The sequence below is a fragment of the Anabrus simplex genome, chromosome 4, assembly GCF_040414725.1.
Source record: "Anabrus simplex isolate iqAnaSimp1 chromosome 4, ASM4041472v1, whole genome shotgun sequence".
Taxonomy (NCBI): domain Eukaryota; kingdom Metazoa; phylum Arthropoda; class Insecta; order Orthoptera; family Tettigoniidae; genus Anabrus; species Anabrus simplex.
Genome location: NC_090268.1, coordinates 427,393,670 through 427,406,957, shown reverse-complemented (window position 1 = coordinate 427,406,957; position 13,288 = coordinate 427,393,670). Strand labels below are relative to the sequence as shown.

The 13,288-nt window shown below is 40.8% G+C and overlaps 1 protein-coding gene across 1 annotated transcript in view; it reads right to left on the bottom strand.

The window, feature by feature from the left end:
- Positions 1-3,985: 3,985 nt before the first annotated feature.
- LOC136872315 (hemolymph lipopolysaccharide-binding protein-like) overlaps positions 3,986-13,288 on the bottom strand; it is a 36,701-nt gene continuing 27,398 nt past the window's right edge. Inside the window, exon 5 of the mRNA XM_067146130.2 lies at positions 3,986-4,260. Within this exon, the coding sequence (XP_067002231.2) occupies positions 4,100-4,260 (161 nt within the window). The 3' untranslated portion in view covers positions 3,986-4,099. The remainder of the gene's footprint in view (positions 4,261-13,288) is intronic.

Here is a 13,288-nt window from a genome sequence, read left to right as displayed (position 1 = left end):
GGTCGACAGTTCATCACCTCCCGAGTCCATACTATTTGATGTTAATGCCATCTTAACAGATGCTCCCATGCTCTTTAGGGATATCGAGAAATACCAACGTGAAGATCCGACGCTGGCTCCGATAATGGAAACCCTTTCTTCTGGGGAACATGTTGTCCCTTATGTACTGAGGAATGGTGTTCTATGTTGCCCTTCGAGGCATCATAAGATGATGAAGGTTGTCGTTCCAGCTGTTCTCGTGCCTATGATCTTCAAGTACTATCATGAGACCCCATTAGGTGGGCATCTTGGAATCTTTAAAACTCGTGAAAAGATTCGTGAAAGGTTCATCTGGAAGGGTATGGACAGTGAAATCCGTGAACTAGTAAAAGCTTGTAAATCTTGTTTGCTTAGTAAACCCACCATGTCCACCAAGGTAGGCCTTTTGTCTTCTCCTCAGGCTTCGCGCCCCATGGAACGCCTGTATATTGATTATGTAGGACCCTTCCCCCAGTCGAAGGGAAATGCCAACAAGTTCATCTTTGTATGTGTAGATGGTTTTACCAGATTTTCTTGGTTATTTCCAACTAAGCTGGCCACCGCTCAGTCCACTATTACTTGTTTAAATTCAATCTTTGCTTCTTTTGGTCCGTGTCAGTATGTTGTGTCTGATAATGCTAAGGCTTTCACATCAAATCTTTTTCGTAAATTCTGTTTTGACTTGTCCATTTCTCATGTGACGACTTCTGCATATTACCCTCAACCATCTCTGGCTGAACGGGTTAATCGTAACCTCAGGTCCGCGCTTATTGCCTATCATCATGAAGATCATTCTAGGTGGGACACGTCCCTGCATAGGTTAGCTTTTGCTTTGAATTCGGCGGTTCATGAATCTCACAAGTTTACTCCAGCTTCTTTGATGTTCAAGTTTGTCCCCAACACGCCGCTCTCTAACCTCTGGTCTCTGAGTGATATTCTACCTGAGACAATAGATCCAGATAATATTAAAGATCTTTGGAAGAAGGCTAAAGCCAATCTTAAGGTGTCTCATGAAAATGTTAGGGAAAGATATGATCGTAGACGGAGACCCACCCCTTTGAAGGTAGGTGACCAGGTGATGGTCAAGAATTTTGTTCCCGCGGGCAAGCTTGCCCCCAGATTTCATGGGCCGTGTACTATTCTAGATTTCCTTACGCCGGTTACGTTGTTATTAAGTAATCCAGCCACCGAGAGAATATTTAGGGTTCACCTGTCACAGGTGAAACCGGTGTAATTTCTGTGTTAACTTGCTTCATATAGTTTTGAAAGAAATAGGAAGGTTATAATTTTTTGAGGGGTTTCACTTCTAGGCCTTCTGCCCTTGGAATCTGTTTACCTTGCCTGTAACCATTGATTGTAAACCTTCCCCGATTAGTTAAACTGCCATCCTGTCCTTGCCACGGCCATTACCACGCTCCCGTCTCCTGCTCCACAACACACAGTGGCTTTGAGGAATGAAATAAATATCTCCACGCCGCTGGCCACTCATCTCCTCCTCTGAGACTGTACCCTAAAAATCATTCTGGTCAAACAAAATTCTGCCGCCGAGCTTTAATGTTTCAGTGCCCAGCAGCAGCGCGGCGCCGTACCGTTCCTGAGGCAGGGTCCGGGCCCTTCCCCAGTGAGGCCAACCTGTGTACGGCGAGCCGGAGCCCTCCTCCTGGCCAAAGCTGATGTGCGGCGCACAACCTGTAACTGGCCCGCGACCTGCATGTTCGCCGCGGGCGCGGCGTGCTTCAACACCACTACTCCTCTCATAGTGCGGGCGAGCGGTATCTCAGGGTACTTGAGGGGTCCGAGCGGCCTCCTCTGAATTCAAGCAGCGGCGGCTGGTCTGGCCGTCAAAATTATCAACGTTTGAAGTACATATCCAGCTATATGGACATTCCAGTTCAACATTACTACATTTTCTGGGATTAACTACAATACCTGGTGGACTTATAAAATTTTTCCTCAACTTTAAAAAACTAAAGTTTTCCTTCTGAATTCAACTTCTACAAACAGAAAGACATTACATCAGCAGTTACTATAATGAATTCTGAAAACGGGGTCAGACCAAATCTAGAAAAGTTTTATAAATGCTTCTGCAATTAATCTCCAAATCAACATCATAACTTGGACCTTGTTTTCAAACAAAATTCATGTGTCACCCCTGGAGGGATTTTTTGGGGGGGGAGGTCTGTACCGGGCGGTACACCTCCACGCCGCTATTTCAAACTTTGCGCCAGTTGAAACTCCTCTATTGGAGGAAGTCTGAACTTATCTAATGAGTTAATTTTCAAGTTTCTCAGAAGATGTCACCACTTGGAAATCTTGGAGTTTTTGAACTGGGTCATTTTCGATGTGTTTTTGTTTTACTTGTAGTAAGAAGTGTGGACATTCTCTTCCAGATGGCACTAACGAAGAATTACAATTATGCACCCTAGTGCGAAGTGAAAGAACTATGCTTTTGGAGAAATTTTGAGTTCATAAGTTTGTTCTTTGTTAAATTTCTTTTAGTTATTGTTTATGTTGGCAATATTAACCCCTTTCTTTCCCCTCGTTTTGAATTTAGCCAATCCTGAATTTCTTTAATTAATTTATGACCAATAAGATGTATCTTCTTCAAATTTGATAGGCTGCTTAACCCTAGCCAATAAATTTCTTGTGGGAGGGTGTTTTCATTCATGAAACGCCTCGAACTTTCCGCGAGGGTATTTAAACTGCTGATTTTCGGGTCTCTGCGCCACTTCAGTACCATCTTTCAGTGTGTAAAGTACTTAGCAGGGGGCGGGAAGCGCCTCTTTCTTCGGGCAGCAGTTCAACAACAAGGTAATGGCCGTTTAATAACTTCTTTTCTTGCTAGCTCAGCAGTTTAACTCTCGGGGCGGGTCCGAAGCTTTTCCACCATGTAACTTTTCCCTAAAATGTAAAGACTCTTAGTATCTATTCTCTTTTAAGCTACATATTGGGATAGAGAGTGCTTAACCCTCTCGAGTTCCCACTCACATTGTTTTGAGGTGAACTTACTTTTTCACAACCAATTCTTCTTTAACGTAATGTTAATTGTTTTTTTCTAAAGTCACCTCTTTAGGATGGGATTAGCCCTTGCAGTAACGGCCTAGTGCCAAGTAGGTTTTAAACAAATGTATTAGGAGTGCAGCTTCGCCTCCTTTCAAGTTGATATTTTAGAGGCCATGTAATATTTCCGTTTCTTCTCTAAATAGGCCTCAGTAGGTTGGGTATTTTTACCCCTGTGTAGGTGTCCTTGGAGGACAGCTTGAAAGTAGAATTTGGTGTGGCCTTGGATAGGCCTAAATTTTGAGAGCGGGTTGCTCTTTTTTGAAAATTGAGTTCTTGTATGCCTCGAGGAGGCTTTACCATGTAAAGAGGAGTAAATGCTACTGGGCATGATTGGGGTCTACTCCCCCTCGGTTGAATCTTGTATACCATAAGGTTGAGCTTATTGCTCAAGAATTATGTGTCTGGCTCTCGGAGCCCAAATCCTGTGATCTTTGTAATTGCACCTCTTCAGATTGTGTTTTGCTACTCTGTACCTGCCATTCTTGTTATCTCTTGATTTTGCAAAGAAAATATAACCTTGTTAAATTTTATCTTAACTTTAATTTCGTATTTCGAGGCCCGTTCACCCCCGCACCTTCTTTCACCTCTACCTACCACAAAAACTCGGTAACAGTAACAATGAATCTGAAAGGTATGTCAGTATGCTAAAGAAAGTACTTATGAAAAATAATGGGATAAAACAAGTAAAATGCAGTTCAGTGATTCCCATAGATAAAGCTACAATATTTTCATCGAATATCTCGACAAGGTATTTTAAAAGTTCACTGGGGGGAGAAGAAGACTACTGAATTAATTCTTGTACGGTAAGTTCAAGTTAATCGTACGCGTCGTGATTGTGATTACTACTAATATTTTTCTTCACGACTACTGTAAAATTAATTTAAAATTATCCCTAGCCAAGTTAAAGATCACGGGTCGTCACTGCACCACGGTATAATAATGTAACATTTATTGAATGCAATTCCTTTATTACATGTTTTACTAAACAACACACAACACTGCTTCATCTATGTGCACTCTACAGTATCTGTTCACAGATAACCTTTCTCGATTCCTGACACGGATAGTTACTCGTCCCTCTGCCGTCGGATGATGCATTAAACAGCAAACAGTTCTTTTCTCCCGATTGTGGATATCCCTGGAGCCAACCGAAGAAGTCTGTAGCGTTCATCTTCTGATCTGTGAATTAAAGTAAATTCTGTTACTAACCTCATTATTAGAGATGGATTTTGACCTTTGTTCAATGTTTTTGGTACATAAAGAAGTAAATCGAATGTCTAACAGCAAATAACACAATACAGTACAAGAAAGCTTTTATTCAGTGTTTCATTAACAGTACAGCAGCACATCGTACACGACCGCGCATTACCAGGACTGCAGATTAAGCGGAGGACAGCCGAATGCGTACAGTATAACACAAACAGCTCATATTCAACTTTAGTATTTATACTGAAATGTTGCATATACAATGTACTGTCTGCAAATACAGTATTTATATTTTGCAACGTTAGACATGTTAATTCCAAAATGACCACTTTCTATTCTTCCAGGGGAATAAACACCAATCGTAATCTGTCACATGCAACCACCCGAAGAAATCGTTCTGTACTATAAACTGTAAATATCCGCTCATTGAACAATCATCGGAAGCAATGACAAATGAGACAACCCTGTGTCTCCATATGTATTTATCTTATTCTGGGTTCATTATTATTCCGAGCTGTTTTGAATTAATTTCAGTAACATCTTTCACTGTACTTGTGTTCATCCTCTTTTCTCTTTGTGTGGATAGATGTCATCGGTGCCCCACCTGATGTCGGACATAGATTATTTACCTTGGTTACCTTTTATTGTTCTTTAATTTAACTTTGCACTAATCCAAGAAGTAAATGGTGGCCATAAGTCACCGGGTTGCTTTCCTGTGGTCTTACGGGTTTTTGTTCCGTTTTAAATAGGCTATGACCGGGCTATTTGGCCGTACGGTTAGGGGCGCACAGCTGTGAGCCTGCATCCGGGAGATAGGGGGTTCGAACCCCACTGTCTTCATGCCTGAAGATGGTTTTCCGTAATTTCCCATTTTCACACCAGGCAAATGCTGGGGCTCTACCTAATTTACGCCATGGCCTATTCCTTTCCATTCCTAGGCCTTCCCTGTCCCATCATCGCCATAAGACCTACCGGTGTCGGTGCAACGTAAAGCAAATAGAAAAAAATAGGCTATGAATATTTGTCCGGATGTCACTGTTAAAACAGGGTCTGTTAAGCTTTTCTCTTGGGATGCTGTAGTTCCTAGTATAGGCTACAGTAGCGAAGCCTCTCACCTTTTCCGGACATCTCCTTCACTTTAACAAATTTCCTGCCTATGAGACGGCGTCACCGTCTAAGAGGCCCGCCTCCCCCTTCATGGAAGGAATGCAAACATTTTAGTAGTAGTAGTAGTAGTAGTAGCTCGCCTTAGATCATTTCTTCCTCTTACTACAGTAGCCTGTTTTGCCCTTCCTTTTGCATGGTTACCATAGATATTTTGTAAAGTTGTTTGGACCATTTTCATTATTATTTTATCAACTACCAGCAGGTACCCGCGGCTTCACTCGCGTGGATTTCGTAATTTGATGAAAGTAATCGTTCTTCTGTATGTACTAAAACATTATCTGAAAATACCTATAAAGTATAAAAACTCACCAAAAAATTGAGTTTCCTTTACGCCGGAAAATCTTTGCAAACCACGTTTGTGGTTATGTCTTTTGGGGCTGAGATGACCTTGCGACCTAGAAACTTACGTGTGAGAAACAGACTTCTCTCAAGTCGAAAACAAGTAAAAAACACACGTTTCGTTATTTTTAAAGGAGATTCCAAATATCAATTTTCACGTCTGTAACATCTTCATTTATTGAGATATAATCTTAAGTATCCTATAAAAAAATCAAAGATTTTTCACTTCTTTTCACCCCCGTTACGTGCCTTTCCAGAAAAAAATACATGTTCCTGTATTTTTAAATGACTTTCCATATACCAACTTTCAAGCTGTAACATGTTACGTTTTTGACATATACTGTAGATATACCAGTACTCATTTTTAAAATTCACCAGCTTTTTCAATTCTATTCAGCCCATTAAATGGATTTTACGAAAACAAAAAGTAGAAGATTTAAAACACCGACATTCCCGTCTGTGACATCTCCAGTTTTTGAGATATAAGTATCCTTATAAACATAAATCAACTTGTTCTTTACTTACTTTCAACCCTCCCCACTCAAGTCGATTTTCCGAAAGCAAAAATATACGTCTTTTGTTTTATTTTTAAAGGAGACTCCAAATACCAACTTTCATGTCTGTAGCATCTTAAGTTTTGAGATATCAGTATCCGAATTAAAATAATTCAACTTCTCAGTCCTTTTTAACACCCTTAAGTGTTTTTTTCGAAAACAGAACAATACATGCACTTTAATTTTTAAAAGAGATTAAAAGTATCAATTTTCACGTCTGTACCATGTTAATTTTTGAGATATTTTGTAGATATAGTCTTTATAAAATTTCACCCCATTTTGTCACTCCTGTTTTCCAAAAACATTCGTCTCTATATTTATAAAGGAGATGCCAAATACCAATTTTCATGTCTGTAATATCTTTATTTTATGAGATATAAATATCCTCATGAAAGGCATTCAACCCCTTTTTCACCTTTTTTCCACCCCCGTTAAGTGGATTTTCCGAAAACAAAAAATGCGTGTTTTTTTAATTTTTAAACAGATACCAAATACCAATTTTTACATCTGTAAACTTGTAAGTTTTCGAGATATAGATATACTCATTTAAATAATTTACCCCCTATTCACCCGCTTAGAGACGGAATATCCAAAAATCCTCCCTTAGTGAGCACCTACATCCGATAATAAATGAATGCCCAAAATTTCATTTCTCTATGTCCAGTAGTTTTCGCGCGGCGATGATGAAGAATCAGTCAGTCAGTCAGTCAGTCAGTCAGTCAGTCAGTCAGTCAGTCAGTCAGTCAGTCAGTCAGTCAGTCAGTCAGTCAGTCAGTCAGTCAGTCAGTCAGTCAGTCAGTCAGTCAGTCAGTCAGTCAGTCACGACATGTCATTTTATATATTGATTTAGTCTGATTTTAAGGCCTGCTGTTGCCTCTTGGTGTATTATCCAGTATACGGGCTATTTTGTATGGTTGAGTTTTGGTGGAATTGTTTGATACCGTCGCTGCCGGGACAAAACCTCTTATGTGAAATACTTTAGCTTAGAACATTGGGCAGTAAGGTTCTGTCATCTACGGTGCAATATTTTGTGAATATTGTCAGGGCATTCTCGCTCTCATGTGCTGCGGGTCAGTATATCTCTAAAAATATTATCACATAGGAGGTTTGTTACAGGCAACGACGATATGCACCTTTATGGAGACGGAAGTTTGATTTCCACCGTCAGAAATACTCTTTGAGATCGGTCCAAAGCCATTTCTTTTAGTAATTGTCTCTATGATACGTTTCTATAACAACATTTTGGGTATTATCGTCGAAGCCTATATCTAGAAGCAAGGTGATTTGTGTGTTTAAGATATTGGTTACGGTAATGCTTTGTTGAAAGACACTGTTTTGACGGCGAGTGTTTGTGCTGGACCGTAGAGCTCATTATTCCTGGAATATGTGAGAACCTAATTTAATAAACGACGATTTGAATGATGGAACTGATCTTCCATGATTGCAAACACTGCTTGGTATTGGGAGAGTATGTGACGAATGGACTGGATAACTCTCCAAACCAAACCCCACGGCACTTAACGCCCTTGAAAGGGCCTTGGCCTGCCCAGCGACCGCTGCTCAGCCCAAAGGCCTGCAGATTACGAGGGGTCGTGTGGTCAGCACGACGCATCCTCTCGGCCGTTATTCTGGGCTTTCGAGACTGGGGCCGCTATCTCACCGTCAGATAGTTCCTCAGTTGTAATCACGTAGGCTGAGTGGACCTCGAACCATCCCTCAGGTCGAGAGTAAAATCCCTGACCTGGCCGGGAATCGAACCCGGGGCCTCCGAGCGAGATGCAGGCACGCTACCCCTCCACCACGGGGCCGGCATCTGTATAACTGTCACATTCACCAAAATATGTTTAGTTCATTTCCCTTAACTCTTACGTACCCATACGTTTGCATATGAGTGCGATTTCTCTGTGGGTCCTTTTTCTGTCCAATTATATAGACTTTTTCGTTCGTAGGTATGGTAATATATTAGGTTTACTTTTTCCATAACTATGTTCAGGCGGAAAGTGGATTGTTGTAACTCATTTCTTCTTCTCCTCCCAAAATCTCTTCATGAACTCGCTATGCTGTTTCTTGCGTTCTTCCGTCCATTGTTTCCCTGTGGTTATTTTAGCCTTTTCCGTGAACGTGAGCTTTGCAACTAGATTTCCAAAAGCCTTGCGATCCCTGATGACATCTTCTGTGATGTTCATTTCTTTTAAGTCCTGCTTTATTTCCTCAAACCAGCTTATTTTGACCTTCTTTGAATTAATTATACCAAGCAATCTTTTTGCATATCTAGTGTCGTCCATTCTGTTACTGCATATCGCATTAACAGTTATATTTGAGTGATTTTATGACTTATTTGTGTAACTTACATTATTGTAGTGTTTTATTTATATTTCTTGAAATTGTGAATAGAGGGCAGCACTTGGCTTCCGGGACTGTTTTCTGGCGCAAGTGACTGGCGAGAGAAAAGCGAGTAGCGCGTCAGACATGCCGCTAGTAACATGTAGAGACAGCAGTCTCACAAAATACTAGCACAACAGTGCTAACCTTTCAGGTGCAGCCAAACCATTGGCACAATAACAATTAGGAACACAAGTGTAAAGAATATTTCGAGTGTTAATTTGTGTCAGTACGTACCGCATGTGTAAATAAAATTTTATTGTATATGTACAAGAAGTACGTTCAGTACTAGTGCCTTTTGTAGTTCACGTACATCTGAATATATGTGACTTGTGTACTTTTTATGTTTTATATACTGTATTGCCTTAATAACATTTAAGTGGTCCTCCGAAAGTGTAATTCATTGTTTTTATGTGTGGTTATCATACGCGACCTCCAGAGGTAAAGTTTTGATCGAAAAATAAACAACATTTTCATCTCGGTCAAACATTTTGGACCTAACGGGCCGGATACTTCGAGCTTTCATTTTATGTGACAACAAACATAGTGCATTTACAGTGACTGGATTATGCCGATAATATATTGTGATGTATCGTGGTGCAATTTATGACGCAATTCGCCACATGGCTGATTTACGCGCGAACTCACGCCGCTAAATCAGAGCTACCAACCGCGCCGGTCAAATCTTCCGCGCTGTGGAATACAACCTGTGGACTGTTGGCAGTAGCAACCCTGAGCCATATCAAGATGGCTCCTTGATGACAACAACTACTTCCCACACCTTACAAGGTCAGATCCAATTCATATCTTTATTCCTATCCTTTCATTATGGCAGAGGAGAGTATTAAAATTCTAATACGCAAACGAGGTGTAATAAAGGGCAGCGTAACACGTATTAAAAACTTCGTAGATGGGTTTAACAGTGAGCAGGGAATTGTGGCTATTATCTCTCGTAGGGAAAGTTTAGAGGAATTGAAACAAAGGTATGAGGACATTCAATCCCAGCTAGAAATCAGTGAGGAGGGAGAAACATACGAAGCAGATAGAGAAATATTTGAAGACACATATCATCAGATAAAGGTCGACATAGACAGAATAATCACCCAGCATGAAATAACAGGTCTTTCCAGACACTCCAGTCAAGGGAATATCTCAGTAAGCAATAATTACAATGGGGCGCACATCAAATTACCTACTATTACACTGAAACCATTTGGAGGCGAGTACGAAGACTGGAGAGGATTTCACGATTCCTTTGTATCTATGATCCATAACAATCAAGATTTGCATGATATACAGAAATTTCACTACCTAATTAGCAGTCTAAGAAACGAACCTCTTTCAATTGCACAAAGTCTCCCTCTATCTGCTGAAAACTACAGCATAGTTTGGCAAAGGTTAATAGACAGGTTTCAAAACAACAAATTAATTTCGTCAATCCACATTAAACGGATATTAGAGCAAGACTCAATCCAGAAAGAGAATGCCAATTCTCTCAGAGAGGCTATAAACACAAGTCAGGCCAATGTAAAAGCATTACAAGCCCTTGACTTAGATGTTTCAATTGAAGATTTATTATTGTCACAATTGTTAATCAACAAACTAGACCCAGCGACTAGGAAGGCATGGGAAATACACACTTCAGGTTCTGAGTTAGAATCTCTGGAGGTGTTGTGGACATTTTTAGAAAAGAGATGTTTAGCACTTGAGGCAATCAAGCCAGGTACTCAAGTTCAACAGATTAAACAGTCGATTAGATCTACACCCAAACATCAAGTAAGCAATGTGCATGCTAGTGTTAATTACCAATGTGTACTCTGCAAGGGCTCACATTACCTATTTAAGTGCGAGTCCTTCAAAAGGCTCAATGTCCATGAGAGACATAATGTTGTGAGAGATTACAAATTATGCTTTAACTGCTTGGGCAGTAATCATAATGTCAATCAGTGCCAATCAGGCTCGTGCAAGATGTGCGGAAAGTATCACAATTCACTATTGCATGATGACACCAGACGTGACCGCAGCAGGCCAATGCTTAGCTCACGGGAAACAGAGAGAGAACACAGCTCACGCCAAGCAGTAGCTAATCACACAACCCGTTCAACAGATGTTACTCACTGCGCTGTCAAGGAATCCGATCTGTCTACAGTCTTGATATCAACAGCAATAGTCAAGGTTAAAGACATTCACGGTAATATGCATGAGGCTAGATGTCTTTTGGATTCAGGTTCTCAGACAAATTTCGTGAGCGAAGAACTAGCTCAATTATTACGTCTAAGAAAACAAAAACATGTTACACCAGTAACTGGAATTAACGGTGCAGGAGTTCAAACCTCACACTGCATTACAGTTCATTTGCAATCTGCGGTCAGCCCTTTCAATGTAGATGCCACATGCTTAGTGCTACCAAAGATTACAAACAATTTGCCAAGTAGAAAAATCGACATTTCAAGATGGAATCTACCCACCAATATAAAATATGCCGACAGATATTTCCACATTCCAAGCAAGATCGATTTGCTACTCTGTGCAGACATATTCTTTAAGGTTATATTGGAGGGCAAGAAAACTCGTGATGGGTATCCAACATTGCAGAATACGAAACTGGGTTGGGTAGTAGCTGGCCAGGCACCCATACAACACCAAGGGGAACATGCAACATCACTATTCATCCAGGTAGACCAATTAGACACACACCTTAAAAGATTCTGGGAAATAGAATAACTGAATATGCCACCAATCACCAAAGAAGAAAGAGATTGCGAAGAACACTTCACTAAGAACACAACGCGAGATGCTACAGGAAGGTTCCGAGTTCGACTGCCACTTAAACAGACTTCATCGCAGTTAGGGAATTCATACCGTCAGGCAGTAGTGAGATTCTACAGTATTGAGAAGAAACTTAAACGTGATCCCAAATTAAGAGAAGAATATTCAGCATTCATGAATGAATATCTGAAACTTGGCCACATGAAACCGGTACCCACGTGCACTGAAGATGGAGGATACTTCATGCCACATCATGCCGTATTCAAACCAACAAGTACCAGCACTAAAACTCGTGTTGTCTTTGATGCGTCTGCTAAGACTGACAGTGGCGTATCTTTGAATGACAAGTTACTCGTAGGTCCTACCATACAAGACGACCTGCATTCTATTGTACTACGTTTCAGATCACACAAGATTGCTCTTGTCGCAGATATTACAAAAATGTATCGACAAATACAAGTTGACAACAAGGACATGAAACTACAACGAATACTATGGAGAAACACTAGCACCGAACCTCTCCAGTGTTATGAACTCACGACAGTTACTTACGGTACGGCAAGTGCTCCCTTTCTCGCTGTAAGGTGTTTGAAACAGTTAGCCGATGACGAGTCAAAGGAATTTCCACAAGCAGCAGCTGTCCTTAGAAAGGATTTTTATGTTGATGACCTCCTAACCGGAGCCAGTACTGAATCAGAAGCCATTCGTTTACAGCAAGAATTAGAGACATTACTGTTAAGAGGGAGATTTGAACTTAAGAAATGGTGTTCTAACAGCAGTAAGGTCATGTCAAAAATACCAGAAGAAAATAGAGAAACCAAATCACCACTTCAACTCGACAATGCAGACACAGTAAGAACATTGGGAATACTCTGGCACCCTTCTACGGACCAGTTTCAATTCGACATAACTGTTAAAAGGGTTTCCTATGCAACCAAGAGAAGTGTACTCTCAACTATTGCTGCAATTTTTGACCCTCTGGGCTTATTGGGTCCAGTTATTCTCTCATGCAAGGTCTTCATGCAACAACTCTGGACCTTTCAATTAAAATGGGATCAAGACCTGCCGAGTCAGCTTCTTAACACTTGGAATGCTATTTACTCGCAATTACCAGAACTTAACGATATCAAAATTGACAGGTACATTTTAAGTAAGACTAAAGTTGTAAATTGTGAATTACATGGTTTCTGCGACGCCTCTGAACGTGCTTACGGGGCTTGCGTGTACATTCGTACCACAGATGAAGAAGGGCTTATTTCATGCAATTTGATGTGTTCTAAATCAAGAGTCGCCCCACTTAAACAATTGTCAATTCCACGCTTAGAATTGTGCGGCGCTCTCCTGTTAGCAAGATTACTTAAGCGAACGTTCACGAGTCTCAACCTGGATATAAGTTCTATTCATGCGTGGACAGACTCTACAATTGTCTTACAATGGATTGCGTCACCGTCGACGAGGTGGAAAACATTCGTCGCCAACCGGGTCTCTGAAATCCAGGACACGGCAGAAAACTGCACATGGCATCATGTATCTACACAAGAGAATCCAGCTGACATATTGTCACGAGGAAGCGAGCCTCAAGCATTAAAATCACATGACCTCTGGTGGCATGGACCGTCCTGGTTGTGCCAGCCTGAAGAATTATGGCCAATCAGTACTGCAGAATGTACCTCAGAAGCACTTGAAGCCAAACCCACTACATGTGCAATCAACAGCTGCGATAATGAAGACATCACTACACGGTTTTCCTCGTTATCAAGAATGAAACGTGTCTTTGCGTACTGTAAAAG